We start from the raw sequence: 16,035 nt of genomic DNA, 5'->3' as shown, positions 1-16,035 counted from the left end.
CCCCTCTCAAATTTTCCTGAAATTTCAAGTTAACCTGTAACAATAAATAAAACACTTCAAATTTATCTAATGGGTGATAGACAGGTATATAAAGAAAGGAGAGAGAGAAAAAAAAAACTACACACTTTCTCTTACAAATTTGTCCCCACGTAATTCGCATAAACTTTATAAATCTTTTCGAATAATTAAAAGGAAATCATATTTGTTGAGGGAACTCCAAGAAGTTCAGTTCGCAAGTTTTCTCCCTCGAAAACAAAAACATATCAAGCTGAGAAATATATCATCTTCTCTACTGTCTTCTCCTTACCCTCTCAACGAATATAATCTTTTATAATTTTTGTACACATTTTACTTTCTAACATATACGTATATATGTATATATTTATATATACAGAGCGCGGTAACAATATGAAAGCGTGTCCTTTAGCGAGTCTCGAAGAAACATCGGTAAGAAGCATCGACTGGGGAAAAAAATCTCGCGCCTTCCACGTCAAATCCGCGAAGCGAAAGCCGCGTACACAAAACACGAAGAAGCGCGGCTTTAGCGGCAGCTTTTGTTTCAACGGCCTTGACAATATCACGATGAAACTGACAGCGACGACACCTCGTAGCTGTTTGTTCCCCGCTGAATAGCGGCAATAGCGCGATACAAAATGTACAAAATTGAGAATAAATTTTATACCGATATATGAATGAATGGATAAGTAAATGGGGCGGAAGAATAAATTAAATGCTAATCGGTAAAAATATATAAAAATTAATTAAGCACGATTATTATTAAGATACCGGTGATGAAGAGACACACAGGGATTATCTCACGCGAAGGACACGCTTTCACGAACGAAACATTGACATCAAGATGATAACTCATGCGCACATAAAATTTATACATTTTGCAACGCTACAAGATGTCAAAAATATCACTACTCGTACAAGAGCATCGAGATCAAACGATCATATTTTCATATTTTCTACAGTAGATAATACGAATTTGAAAAACTGGTATAAAAGTGCAAGGCATAAATGATATGCGCATAGTTATCTCTTATACATTTTAAGAGTGACTTCCTTATATCTACATATATTTCTATAAAATATAAAAACTATAAACATTTCGATATAATATATAATTACATTAGCTTAATTTTTAAGAGTTGGTAACATTAACATATACCTTGTAGATTACTAGTTTCATTGGTAATAATTCGCGAAGTAAGATGCAATCACGATGCATAAATCACATAAATCATCGAAACGTTCCACCGAACGTCGTAATGAAAAATAAATAAAAATAAATTAAAATAAAGATGCGCATCTTCCTGATTGCAAAGGAGTTTGGCGAGTTTTAACTTGTATACTCTATGAGAAGGAAATAAAGCTTTAAATATGAGACAATATAAGACTAATGCTGATAAATTTTAATGAAATGTCTAGGCAAGACTTTTATTAAGACTCGTCTTGTTTTGCTCTTTCTTGCTAAAAAGATCGTTGTCATCTCGAAGTCATGGTGAATTAAGAAACGTGATTTTTTTTTTTTTTTTTTTTTAATAAGAATGTGTGCAGTGAGTAAATTTTGTACACGATTTTCGTTCTCTGAAATACCTCTCTGAAGTCAATGCCGTCGGTAATCGTAAATACTGCATTGCACGAAACAATGCAAATCTCTATCCCTTGACGATTCATGTATCCAGTAGAATACCCAGTCAAAATTATCAAGTCTTCAAAAAGTTAAAGAAAGCGCCAAATCTCGACATATTTGTTACGTCCAAAGCGTAAACTCTAACGAACTTTTCTCTTACTGGTCATCGTATTGATATTCTCGACAAATAAAGCTTAACAGTATAGGAACCATATGGCATATCGGAATACAAATAAATCACGTCCATAATATCCAGAGCGTGATACATGCATAACAGCGAAGCCCCGTTTTAAAATGGATTTCGCAAATTATGGATCCATCCCGTTCTCTCTCGCGGAACATACGGGACGGGAATATTCATACCGAAGATCTTTGAGATTTTGCAGTCTCGTCATCATCAAGAAATCACAAAAGCATCCTTGTGTCCGTCTCGAAATATGCCGCTTATTTCTACCATTCATCCAAGGAATAATCGACATTTTTCGTAGTCAAGATATTAAATATCTTGAAACTGTTGCATGTCGAGGACGTAATACCTAAACCGAATTTGCTCTAAAAATTTCCCCCTGTATACGTTTTATAGTAATAATTGCTCACATTTCTTTCGTTAACCAGAAATCGCATTTAACTCTCTAAAGATGCGTCGTAACAAACATCAAACATATACACGTATCACTGAATCAACCTGTGTCGCGATTCGCGAAATACGCATATATCAGTTCTCGCTCCAAATCGAGAGGTTCATTTTATGAGTATCGTTTCCGACGCGTTAAATAAAAGGTAAATAAGAAGTATAAATAGAAAGAGGTAGAGTAGATTATATCACGGATATTACATATCAAAAGTATAAAAGCTTATATATATATAAAAAAAAAATTATAAATATATATATATAAAAGAATGCAAGAGATGCCAGCGGAAACTAACTGATAAAGTCAAATTTCAATCTCGATTTAGGATCAGCGTTACGGCGTATTTGTACGAGTGTGCGAGATCACGTCGGCTGTCAGTATTCACGCTACAGACAAATGTAAATATTAAGTACGAAAGAGAAATATTGTATACAGTAATCTAGGGAACTAGATTGTCTGACTCGTTGGCACTTGGACGTGTACGGGGATAGCCTCCGTCAGCAGTTGATATCGACATGCGCTCAAGGTTGTTGTGCTCCTCTTATTCCTTCCTATTTGAAAATCTCGCTTAAAAAATATTCTTTCCAAAATGTTTGTTAAGAGACAATAGGGTCAGTGTGTTAGAGGGGGGGGAAAGGAAGTTGTATTCCAATTTTTAAGTAATCATCTAGTGATTCACACCAATTAACGGTGATTATAAATTAAATTCCAAAAATAAATTAATCAGACGCTTTCGTTTGAATTACATGCACGTAATAAACATCCGTGTATTCTGCGTGATAAAAAAAAAAAAAATACGAATTTTAATCTTCAATTTAATTTTTTTTTTCGCAATATGATCAAGCTCTCATATTCTGTACGCGACAATAAAGATATATTAACGTAGTGTTCGGATCCATTTTATTTTATTTTATTGTTTTTTTTTTTTTTTTTTTAATTTATATCAACGTAGATAAACGTAAAACCACTTTGCAAATTTTATTGTAACATTTATCAAATTTTTCATATTTTAAAACAACAATTGTTTTATTACATCTCTCTTTATATATTTGACACATCGGTGTAAAAAACACACACAGTATTACGTAATAAATTTCAATATATTTAAAAAAAAAAAAAGGTAATATAAAAATGTAAAAATCTTGACAGGGGAGTTTACTACTTTTGTTAAGAGTTGTTAGATTTTCTTAATCTAAGTAACACAACAACACGTTATACTTTGTCATAACATATTGGAACATTTTCTGTACACAATTCATTTGCACATTATAATCGAAATACACATTCACGTGTATCCGTTAATAGATATATCCATACATATTCACAAATTCATTATCATCATGTGTGTATATTCTGTACAATTATTATCTATAATCCTATCTTGTTAAAGATAGAAAATGTTCCACGGCAACGTGGAAAGTGTCGGAAATTCTTACTTGCTGCGACGTTTGCCCGTAGAGTTCCTCAGGAATTTAAAGGCATTTGCTGTACTTATGGTACCAGGATTATACGGGCCCTTCGGACAATACTTAACTGTGTGTGCTGCGTCACCACACGCGCCGCAAATCGGACAAGTGTAAGCCCTATACACGTCAACCAAAAATCATCAATATCAATATCTATATACACATATATACACATATATACATAATAAACGCGAGAAATTTAAAACGTTAAAAAAGAGAGGAGATAAATTCCGAATATCAAGTTTCAGGAAATCTTTATCCGCCGAAAAATATCTTTGGCATCGTAAAGCATCGTTATTATCGATTATAAGATTATAAAAAAAAAAATATAAACATTTCTTTCTTTGCTTTTTCTATTGAGTAAAATCGCAAAAAAAAAAGGCATCAAGTTATTATCATGTTTATCACAACATGGAATTCTTCGGAAAATAATTGTTATTTTTTTATCATTTTATCTTTTTTATATTTTTATTTATAGATTTTCTTGTTTAGATATATTGTCTTGATTTTATCATTGTTGTAAGTGTCGCAAAAAGATAGTATGTTATTTCTTGCATAAATTTAACTTTCGGATCAAAAGATTTATAAAAATAAATATCGTAAGATGTTTTAAGAATGAAAAAGCCTTTGTTCTCTCGTTTTAAGAATGAAAAGTTCTTGTTGTTCGAAATTTAAAAATTTATATCCTAAGCAGTCTTATTTAGAACAAAAAGTATACGGTTTGTTTTTTGGAAAGAGACAAATTTAACAAAGAGACAAAGAACACAATTGTGAAAAAAAGCATTTCTTTTCTATAGACTTAACCCATTTTAAGTATGTTCGTGTTTACACACGCCTGTCCACGCTATATTTCTCATATGACATATGGTCCATGGTAAAAGAAATAGAACTAAAAAGCAAAGTGTTTTTCTTTTCTATATTAATTTATTTTATCCGATGTAAAAAGGTAAGGCGCCTGTGATAAGAATAAGTGAACATAAACATCTATCGGAAAAATATCGGAAAATGCCCAAATTGTGACACTGCTCTTGTAGCATATTTAATAAAAAAAAAAAAAAATAAATAAATAAATAAAAAATTAACATTAGAATATCTACTAAGATTTACCTGAGGACAGGACACAAAATACGTCCGTCGACATCTTTTAGCAAGTGTTGCCGATAGTACGTTTCCTCCTCTCCGTTGTTTCTACAGAAAACGCATTCCGTCGGCAACGGCTTTTTATTCTTTTTTCGTCGTGGTGCATTTTGTTTTGACGAGTCTGTATCCACAACATCTGGACAATACTCGAAGTCGCGACCATTATGTCGAAATTCCTCCATCACTTCTTCAACTGCAACGAAGAATACATGATCGTTCAAAAAAGTTCATAGGATATAAATAAATAGAGGAGATAAGAGCCGAATATATCTTTCTCTTCTGGCAGTTTGCAACTCTGGAAGAAAATTCAAAATCTAAGTGTCGGTCCGCAATAAGTGTTTAAGTCTTTAAGTCGTAAGAAATTGACCAATCATAGTCGATTATTCTTTTCATATTCGATTATAATTGGCCATCAATTTCTTACTTCTTAAAAGCTTAAATCGCCTATTGCGGACCGACACTAACGCGTTCGAAAGGAATACATTCCCTATTCTTCCCTTCGCCTCGAAATCGCAGCGCCCGAAGTCGACTTCGGTGATGCACGCACAAACAAACGAACGTAATTCGATCGGCCGCGGTTCGTAAATAAATATACACAATGGCCACTTTCGAGCCGCGCGGCTTCGAGTGTTTACCGAACGCGATAATCATCGTCATCATCGCCTAACCGCGTCGTTATCGGGAATCGTCACCGTGGAATAAACATATCCTTGCAGGAATCTCAATAGGCATTTGTCTCCTAGCAGATAAAATAAAGCTCATTCGTGTTACGGTGCGGTCTCGCTCTCAAAAGATGCTGCGAAAGATTAAGAGGCAAGCCGACGATTCCGAATCGCGCGGTGAGTGCCGCGAGAAGAGACGAACCGATAAACAAACACACGTGACCTTTTTTTCACGTCCCCGAAGAGACGACCATAAAAGATCACGAGGGTTTTGCTGCACCGCGAAGGGAAAACCCCGTGAAAATATATACGGGCGAGTTGAAAATATACGGTCGAGAGAAATATACTTGATATAAATGTACGCTCTTCCGTTTGTTGTGATTCATACTTCGACTTATCGAGTCGATATAACATTTCCTTAACATTTCGTCAGAAATCGTGCACATTAAAGCGAGGGACGGAAGTTAATGAATAAAGCAACAATTTTGATTAAAGAAATATAACGATATATTATATAATTATTATTCACGCAACACGGGAAATAATTTTTGTTTTTATATATGAGAAATTCAATTACGTGTATTCTTTAATTTAACACAATTCCATTCGATGCAATGTTCAAAAATTCTCGTTCGCATATCTTTCACTTTTTCTTAAGATTTCCTCAATTAGTCTTCAAATTTCGTTTTTCTTTCACGGACACTTCTAAAATGACAAGCTTTTCTAATGATTTATGACGTTCAAAGTTCAAACAGTGATTCATCCTCTCATTAATGACTCACTTCTCATTAATTTTCAATCGTAAAATCTTTTTCACGTTTCAAGATTTACGAATCACTTGATGTCACAAAAAATGAAAAGGAATGTCGTAAAATTCACTTGCGATACAAATTCCTTCCGAACCCCCTGATGTTCGAACCTTCGACATTTATACAGTATTTCTGTCGGAAAATGACTCTTCTCTTTTAGACAACACGTGCGTGTTGTAAATCGCACTTCTTTATATGTTTACATTAAAATAAGATAGTTGCATATCGAAATCGCAAATGCAGAAAGAACAAAACATCAAAGATAAAGCGAGTAAAATTAAGAAAGATCCATCTCATTAACGTAAAAATATAGAGTACAATGGAAGAAAATATAACGAAAGAATCTATAAGGCATGAGATTCTTTTTTTTTTTCAATTTCTATGTGGATACGTATAAAGATGATTTTTTTTTTTTTTCTCAAGGGTTATAACGCCATAAAACTTAACCCGTTCTTCCTATTCCGTTAGGTTTTCTAAAACTGGACTTACAAACTCTAGAACTTACAAAATCTAGAAAATGCGTCGAACACACACACGTGGTTCCGACTAAATTCCTGTCAGAAATGTGAGAAATATACGAAAAGCAGATTAGAAAAATAGAAGATCGATCATCAAACCCGTTAGAGATGAAGCAAAGGTATGGATATAGCATTGTCGGAAGATTCATCATTAGTTATTATTACATTCAATAATAATTCTCAAACACGAGATAAACACGAGAGCGAACTTTCGCGAACGGCGTTCAATTTACAAGGATTATAAATAGCGCGGAGCCATCATCTTGTAAACGCAGCGCGAATCCTCGACGGTGTCTCGTAAACAGAAATTTTATAAACACCACGGATCGACGGGTAGAGAAGGGGGGTGGTGGTCGTGACGTACCGGTTGGCAGAGGCCTCTTGTTGAGAGTGATGTCGAACAGCCGCTTAATCTCATCGTCCAGGCTGGGATTAAATGGAAACAAAGAATTTTCTTGCAGCATTGGTAACATGCCGCACATGATCCGTCTCGGACACACTACCCGTCGGGAGATCGGCGAGCCTTTCGGTAAACCGCACGTGTCACGTTGACACCCCGAGGAACCGCGAGCACGACTAACCGAGAGATCGGTAAGCTTCCGCAGTCTTCACACGACTGCGAGCGCTGCCCGAAGCTAGCGAACACGAAGATACCCCTGGTCATGTAGGGGGCTCACAGAGAGAGGGGACTTTTCTCCCCCTCATACCTGGCTGCGACGTTGGAAAAGTTTTTCGTGATGAACGGGAAGAAGAAAAAAAAAAAAAAAAGAGAGAGAGACAAAGCGGTGCCGCCGCGTCGCGTTCAAAACGAAGCCGCCGATTCGCTCGCGCTCGTCGTGTTTACGCGTCGTTTTGTCGGCGATAAGCCTTTCGGCATCGTTTCCCGGGAGAGACCGTTCGAGAATTCGCATTGTGTATCGCTCTCAGGTAGCCCGGCTTTGATCTTTCCGTACGTACGACGTATTAATCATCGGCGATCATCTACCGGTTACAACTTCGACCGCAATTTAAAAGCGGGAATGACCGGCCAACTCCAAGATTATCTATTTTTTTTTATCTATGAAATGATTATCTATGTAGGTAGACATTGTATACGTTTAAATTCAATCTCGTAGATTTCATCTCGAAGCAATATTTCGACAATGAGATTTCTTTTTATGAATTTGTCACAAACACTATGACGCTTGCTCACGGAGCTGAATTTCGCAATTGGATTCCTAAAAAATTATAAATAAAAGGTCGACACTTTGCACTAATAGTGCAAATCTAATGACAGATCAAGATGACGAGTTTGATTTATTTTATTTTGTTTAGAATCGCATTGTAACAACTTGTAATTCTCCTGATTATAAATCGCAATTATTATAAAGCATTTTTATATTTTGTAAAAATATTTTTTAAATATTTTTAGCAAATAAGTGTTATAAAAATATTTTACGGCTTGATTATGTTATCTTTTTATTTTTTAAGAATTTTTTTACTTTGTAACTAATCAACATATTGAAAAAAATTTATCGCACGATTTGAAATATTTCCTTTATGATCACCGATAACTATTGATAACATAATAAATATATTAAAATAGGAATTATTTATTATCTACACGATACTTCTACACGATTATATACCTTGTATGTATATTTATAAATGTTATATAAATTCTCTTTAAATATCATTGATATATATATATGTATCTTTCTTCCTTTCATTTCCAAGCAACTGTATGTCGAGAACTGGCAGGCGGGGGATCCGAGATTGAAAAGAAATCGGGTGATTTCACTAATTCTTCATCTTTATTATTACTGTGTAAATATGTAGGCACTGAACAAATAATTTCATAATTTGTTTACAAACATTTACACTTACTGATCTTCATCTTTTGTTCAATCAATGAATATTCTTCGCGAAGAGCGCAGCCCTCGGGCTGGCGTTCAGAACCAACCGAGGCTGCCTATATGTGTATGTCGTGTGTATATTTCGCCGTCTATATCCGAGCTTAGTAATTCTTAAACGATAAATATACCGATTATCGTCCTTACGGCATTGTATGCGCTCGACCCCAACTTCTATAAATTTGGCGACCTCAATAATTACTTTTATCAGCATATATATAATATATATATATATATATATATATATATATATATACATATAAATATATATATATATAAATATGTATATATCTATATATATCTATATATATATATATATATATATATATATACTTCACTTTTATGTATGTATACTTCAATCTCTATCCGCTAGGTATATTGTTCTGCTAAGCCTAAAATTACCACGTTTATTAAAGGTGTGTGTATATATATATATATATATATATATATATATATATATATTTATATATCTCTATCTTCAGAGAAATTATAATTAAAATTAATAGCAATCATGATAACGTGTCAAATATATATGTCGTGTGGGAGGACGGGGGAGGGGAGGAGAATGGGTGGACGGGAGGGACAGGGAAGAAGAAGGTACTAAGAGATAAAAAACGCAAATTCTAGCTTTGGCTAAAAGACTGACATTTCGCGTTTCAGGATCGCGACATCGGAGCTCGCTCTTTCTCTTTCTCGCGCGCGATTCGCTGTCATATCCGCTGTCGCGTTCTCCAATTTCGAAATATCGGACTAAGTGAAGAGAGAATTGGTACAAAGTCTTGAGAGATAAATGAGCTCGAGAAAACGCGTGTGTGTATGTGTGTATGATGTGTGTATGTGTGTATGATGTGTGTATGTGTGTATGATGTGTGTATGTGTGTCTGATGTGTGTGTGTGTGTGTGTGTGTGTGTGTGTGTCGCCTTCGCGAATGTGTGCGCGAGTCCGTGTATACGTGCGTATGTATATACTTCTATGTATGTGTGTCGACATGTGTACGTGTATATGTCTGTATACAATGATCGCGTTCATCGGTGAAAGAATGTAACTTTACATAGAATCAAGGTCGTTCGAAGTATCATCGGCTGATTCGCTCTTCAGCCTCTTTCCCGTGTCTCAGGTATAAAACTAAAGGGGGCGGCCGGCGGAGCCTTCTTGTAAAACTATATTCATATATTTTGTTCTCTCTTTCTCTATCTCTCTTTTTCTCTATTGCGCTCAGATGTGTGCACGTGTTTGTTAAAAATGTTCTTTTTTTTTTTTTACATTGCAGGCAGGTCGACAGGTTTGACTGTTCGTGCGTGTTATACATGAGACACTCCATAATCGGGCGTGTTATTTAACGCGAAGTACGCGAATGCTTTGATGTGACGTCGTTATCACCGATGATGATGAAGATGATGATGATGATGACGATGACGATGACGATTATAATGACGATGATGACGATGACGGTGGTGGTTAATGCGTACGTGGGGTGTCGTCGATGAATTTCTCTTGCATTAATTTAATGATCATCCGTAAACGTCGATGTCGCGGTGGTCCGTTTTTGGAATAGCTATAATAATTATTATAAATATATATATTTATATGTATATATTTATATATGTATATAATAGGTCCATGCGTTTTCTTCTCCTTTATGCGCGTGTAATGCAACGTGTATGACAGTGAAGAGCGTGTATACTAGGAATGTACATAGTGTACGTAGAGATATTTTTAATTAGGTTGTGTATAAAACGATGATACATACTATTTACTCGTTACTCGTTTATATCAAACGACACACAGTTATGATATCGATTTTTTTTTTTTTTTTTTTTAGTCTCATGGTACGACGTTCCAGGGCACGCGGCGCGTCGTTCGCCAATAGGCTAATAGTCTTGTCCTGTCTTCTCGTACAATGTGATCGCGCGGTCACGCATCCACGCTTGACTCGCACTCTCTCTTTCGCCCCTTTCACGGAAAAAAAAAAAAACGATCGCGCGGTTATGATACAAAGAATCTCCTTCAAATGGATGGTCATCGGTTTTCAAGCGCACAGTTTGTCATGTAACGCGTGCTTCCTACCAATGATATACCTCAAACACGAGTCGACAAACTTATATCCCAATTAAAAAAACATTGGTGTCGAAAGAAAACGAAATTTAGAAACTAAATGTTTCAGATAAATGTATAGTATATAATAAATTTCAAATATAAATAGAAAAACAGAAAATGTGTGTGTGTGTGTGTGTGTGTGTGTGTGTGTGTGTGTATATATATATATTCCTATTTCATGTATATAAAATGTATATTTGTATAATATTTGAAAATACTAAATTTTTTCTTTTTTTTTTTATATAATAGATCATACAAGTATATACTATATGTTTATATTTTAAAATAAGATCGAGCGAGATGCTGTATTCGTAGAGCAAATCATATGAAGTGACCGATGTCATAATTGACTTGTAAAATTTGAGAATATATTTAAGAAAGATTGTTTATACAAAAAGTATTCGACACATCATTAAATGATGGGAATGATTTCTTTATAAAGATGCAGAAAAGGTATGAAGATCAATTCCGCTTCTTTAAATATTCTTTCACATCTTTTCAAATTTTACGAATTTTATGAACAATATCAATCACTTCATACACACCATTTTCAACAAATTTGATGGAAATTTTCATAAATTTTATAACATAAACTTAAAAAGCTCTATACTAACAGCATAATAACAATATTACACATATATCAATAGTAGTAGTAAAAACAAAATTAAAATAAAATTAAAATGATATTTCTCACTTGATATTTCTCATTTGTTCCATTGCTCGATGCTTAAAAACATGACCATCCATTCGGATATCAATATACATATACATATATATATATATATATATATATGCATAAGTATATATGTATATCGATCATTATTATTATTAAATATTAATACTTCTAGTCGTATACTCTTGCTAGAGTAAAAGTGGTCTCGCGCGTCCCAGATATAAACATACCCGAACGCTATAGGCAAATACAGTGTGTGTATTAGCGCATGTATTTTTTTGCTTCCATGATATGCGATAGATACTAACCTAACGAAACTTGTCCTTACATTTCTCATTTGGTATGTCTTAGTCTTATTTTATCTTTTTTTTTTTTAAAAAAAAAAAGGAAAAGTAAATAGTAGAGAAAAAAAGGGAAAAGTTACTCCTTCACTTAATGTAAAATTTCGATGAAAAAAAATACGATGATTCTAACGAAAGCATTAAATTAAATGGTGAAGATGAACAGATCTTTTTCTTTTTTTTCCTCTCTTACCATTTAAGAGTTTACAAATAAAATTATCGTAGACGTGCAACATTATTGCAATATAAAATTATACACTTATATATGTGATAAAAATAATCGATTCGGAGCACTCGTAAAATAATCGAAACATTTCGCTCTCCCGATATCCGAAAACGATATTCCGTGCTAAATATACAAAATAGACTAAAGAGAGTACATAATTCGTCAGATAAGTCTTCGGCGCGTCCGCCGGAAATACTTTCTCTCGCAGACTCCACAACTATGTGTTTACGTGTACCTGTGTGTATCTCATATCTGAGTACGCCTCACACACTTAATCGACACTACACTTAATCGAGAGAGTCTCGATACGCTTACATACTCGTTACGCTTTCTTTTTTTTTTTTTCTTATTTTTGTGTTTTTCTTTTTTTCGTTTACTTTAGTAGTCAGTCGACTTCGGGGTCCGTTTAGAAAGAGAGAGGTACATACATGCCCGCATTCGCGTCAAGAGCAAAGAATGCGCTTCTTGATTATTCGTTTCTTTAGTAAATATCGTACATATTTATCGCTATATTTACACACTTCACACGATGCTCTTAGCTCCACATCTTTGCTTCCTCTACTCATCACATTGAAATCTCCGACCGCGAAAGGAACGCCATTCTTCTCTTTCATGTACGTCACGTACTTTGTACGGGACTATTACACTCATTCGAATTACTTTACAAGTACCCTCCGCGATAACGAACCACCTTTCTTCAATGCAACTAAGTCTTATATCATCGAAAAATATCATCGGAGATACCTCTATTATACTACTAATTCTTACTTAGTTTTATCTTCAGCGAACAGGAATACTCATTTCCAGTCAATGTCTCATGGAGTACGATTATTGTATATGTATATACATATATACGTGTATATATATATATATATATCTAGCGCTGTCCCTTTCCGGGGAAGGTTCCCATTTGTTTATCTAACTTAAAATAAACACCGCGCCTATGACAGCTTACAAAAAAAGTAAATTAAACGCGAATTATATAAATATGGGGAACAACGATACATCTGTTATTATAATAATTGTCTGCGGATATCATATCGATATTGTTCTCCTTGCTTTTTATAAGTAAAATTCAATTGCACAATATAAAACATTCTTCCTTCTTATTTTCGTATTTTTTGTACTTGGGCATTTCATGCCAAATAATATTAATTTCACACGAATCACTATATGAATTGCACGAATATTAATTTGCAATGGACGAATTTCCGATTTGTATTAACCGAATCATTTTTTATATCAATCGACTATTATCGTTCCAATAAAAGCCGTTAAAAATATTTATTCCTAAAAGAAGAAAAAGAAAGAAAATAACTTATATACATAAGTAGTAAAGATCATTTATAAAAAGCGCTGCTACACGCATACATACTGGTATAAACTGGTAAAAGTCAAAAAAAAATAGAATGGTCCTATCATTATAATTTTTTCGCGTAACTACTATTCCGATAAAGTTGCGAATATTCAAAAGAAAAAGGCAATTGCTGCAATTTTCTAAATTTCCGCTAGAAAATCACTATCAATTGCAATGTGCCTTTGCTTTAATCGCATTTGGCTGCTTTTTTTAAAACCGAGCTTAGTCATTTTACAGGATGTCTCATAACTTGCGGATTATTTCTCCTGAACTAAAGTACGTTAAACCTTGAATAGAAAAAGTTTTTGATTTTCCAATTTTCACAATAATTAATAAAAAAATAACGAAGATTTATGAATAAATGGGCATCCGCAAGTAAAGATTATTTTCGCGATTGCTAGGAGCGAGATGTATTCTGTAATACGGTGATAACAAATAATACGTAATGCTGAACTGTTTCATCTCATGTCATGTGCTTTTATCATTACGTACACGTTTAGTAGTAAATTTTTAATAATTAATTTTTCATTAATAATTAAGAAACTTACAAAATGATAGAACATTTTTCTACTCAATTTTTCAGCTCACGAGAAATAATTCGCGACTTATGAGATCCTGTAAATATCATTGAAAAAATATCAGTAACATAACAAAAGAATATGCGTACAATCTTGTCAGTGCATTGATTAATCAGAGAAGCCAGAATACTAATGTTAAGGCTTTTATCACGAAAATATATTTAAATCATAAACGATTTACTATTGGACATGTGCGACCAAGTGACGATTTTCACTCATTCTTTCGTTCACTCAGTCTCTTTATTTCTTTTGCTCGCTCGCTCATTCGATTTCTAAATACTTTTCTAAATACAAATGGCTGAGAATACTATCTACAATCGCCGTCTTTCTCAGGTCTTTCACTGCGTATGTATTACACACTGTATTATATATCGTATATTGAATGGACATCTTTTCCAATAGTACATGCTTTATGATTTAAATTTTCGAATTCATATACGAGCATTAACTGAAATCCTAATAATGCAATTCTAACAACGATAAGGAACAGATCTACGTCGAAGGACCATTACTCAACTTTGTGTTCTTTTCGTTTTTTTTTTCTCCGTCTCTCTCTTTCTCCCTCTTTCTTTTCCTTTCTCTCTTCCTCTCTGTGGTGTGCATTACTATGACGTGGATCTACTTGGTGAATATATTGTCGCTCTTTACCATACAGACACATGCGGCAGAAAATAGGCATTCTTTGTTGCAATAATACACTCTACATCGTTATTCAAAAGGAACTTCGATTGAACTTTTTATTATACGCTTTTTCCTTTTTGTTGCTTCTTTTGTTTTTTCATTTTTCTTTTCACAAAGGCCAAGGTCGCGCGCATAATAAGCGCTATCGGCCTATGTGGCTCAAAAGCGGGCCAAATTTCAAGTTAAAACGAGAGGAATTTTATGTCAACTCGCGTTGCTGATTACTAATTTCGCTAAGGGCAGGTTTCGACGGTATTCTTTCTAATACGTGAAAAATACATGGACCGTGGTCGCGCGCGGAAATCGGAAGGCAGAAAATTTGCCAAAAAATTCCCTCTTTGTCCGTCTCAACGCAACCACGGGCCGTCGTCAATTGCGAACATTCGCACGCGAGATTGTCTGAGATTATTCTTGCGGGATCGGACGCGCGCAGAACAGCGATGTCCAGCGCCGCTCCTCCTCTACTCAATTTTGTCTACTTTAAATGAAAATTCGTGAGAAAGCGAGTAAATACATTGGAATAGAAACTGCGCGGGCATTGCAGATCGGATCTATAACTGGCGCCACTCGGTGCCACGCTGCGTGGGTGATGATGATGATGATGATTCGCCGTAGGTGTCAGGTAGGGTCTGAATAGTTAGGGTTTGCTGTTATCATTATTTAATGACAACGGGTCGGCAAGTTTTTGCTGTTGCTGCTGTTGCTGTTGCTGCTGTTGCTGCTGCTGCTGGCTGATTTCACTGACGCCGCCGCCGCTCATCAGCTTCGCGTTGTTGTTCTCTGTGCTAGACATCTTCGAGTAGTCGCGCTTACGCAACATATTCTCTGTCTTGACGATCGTAATATCCGGATTGTTCTCCAATACTGAGGTCGCGGCTTTCTGTACCGCGGTATTCTGTACCTCGATATAATTACCGACCTCACGCTTGATCGGCGGCGTGGTCGTGGTCAATGTCGCCGCGGTCGCAACGTTCGCATTGATCTTTTGCAGAATGTCGTTCATGGAATCGCTGTTCTCCGTCGCCGTTGACTCCGTTGCGTTGTTGTTGCTGCCGCTGTCGATGCTACCGCTGGACGCTACGCTGAGATCGCCCGCTAACGAGATTCTATCCGGACCCTGCAGCGTTGACAAATAAGTCGCGAGCGTGTGGACGGTGACATTGAGGAACTCGGCAGCTCGGAACAATGTTATCTCCTTCCGCCGTAATTTCGCCAATACTTCCGCAGGACCCGGCTCAGACCAAAAATCCCTTACTCTGAAAATATATATCGTCTGGTGAGATATCATCGTAAGCCTTTTAACGAATAACCCTATTGTTTTTT

The 16,035-nt window shown here is 35.2% G+C and overlaps 2 protein-coding genes across 9 annotated transcripts in view; both read right to left on the bottom strand.

Moving 5' to 3' along the window:
- Positions 1-125: 125 nt before the first annotated feature.
- Positions 126-7,576, bottom strand: nanos (RNA-binding protein nanos). Of its 2 annotated transcripts, XM_011643319.3 has the most exons (4): positions 7,231-7,560; positions 4,845-5,070; positions 3,708-3,854; positions 126-2,822 (listed from the first exon to the last, which is right to left on the bottom strand). In XM_011643319.3, exons 1-4 carry the CDS (start codon positions 7,346-7,348, stop codon positions 2,813-2,815), a joined length of 501 nt encoding a protein of 166 aa, XP_011641621.2. In that variant the 5' UTR covers positions 7,349-7,560; the 3' UTR covers positions 126-2,812. The 2 variants fall into 2 exon arrangements, with proteins under 2 accessions (XP_011641621.2, XP_088941337.1); XM_089085211.1 differs by lacking the exon at positions 126-2,822 and having other exon boundaries at positions 3,704-3,854; positions 7,231-7,576.
- Positions 7,577-8,640: 1,064 nt separating this feature from the next.
- LOC105430014 (uncharacterized) overlaps positions 8,641-16,035 on the bottom strand; it is a 108,835-nt gene continuing 101,440 nt past the window's right edge. For all 7 annotated transcript variants that reach the window (XM_089085201.1, XM_089085202.1, XM_089085204.1 and 4 more), the window contains one exon: positions 8,641-15,968. In XM_089085201.1, coding sequence (XP_088941327.1) covers positions 15,350-15,968 — 619 coding nt within the window. In that variant the 3' untranslated portion in view covers positions 8,641-15,349. The remainder of the gene's footprint in view (positions 15,969-16,035) is intronic.

Source organism: Pogonomyrmex barbatus, unplaced genomic scaffold (genome assembly GCF_055798465.1).
Source record: "Pogonomyrmex barbatus isolate J1 unplaced genomic scaffold, ASM5579846v1 scaffold1, whole genome shotgun sequence".
NCBI lineage: Eukaryota > Metazoa > Arthropoda > Insecta > Hymenoptera > Formicidae > Pogonomyrmex > Pogonomyrmex barbatus.
The sequence above is the reverse complement of the archived record's forward strand: the minus strand, read 5'-3'. Positions and strand labels throughout refer to the sequence as shown.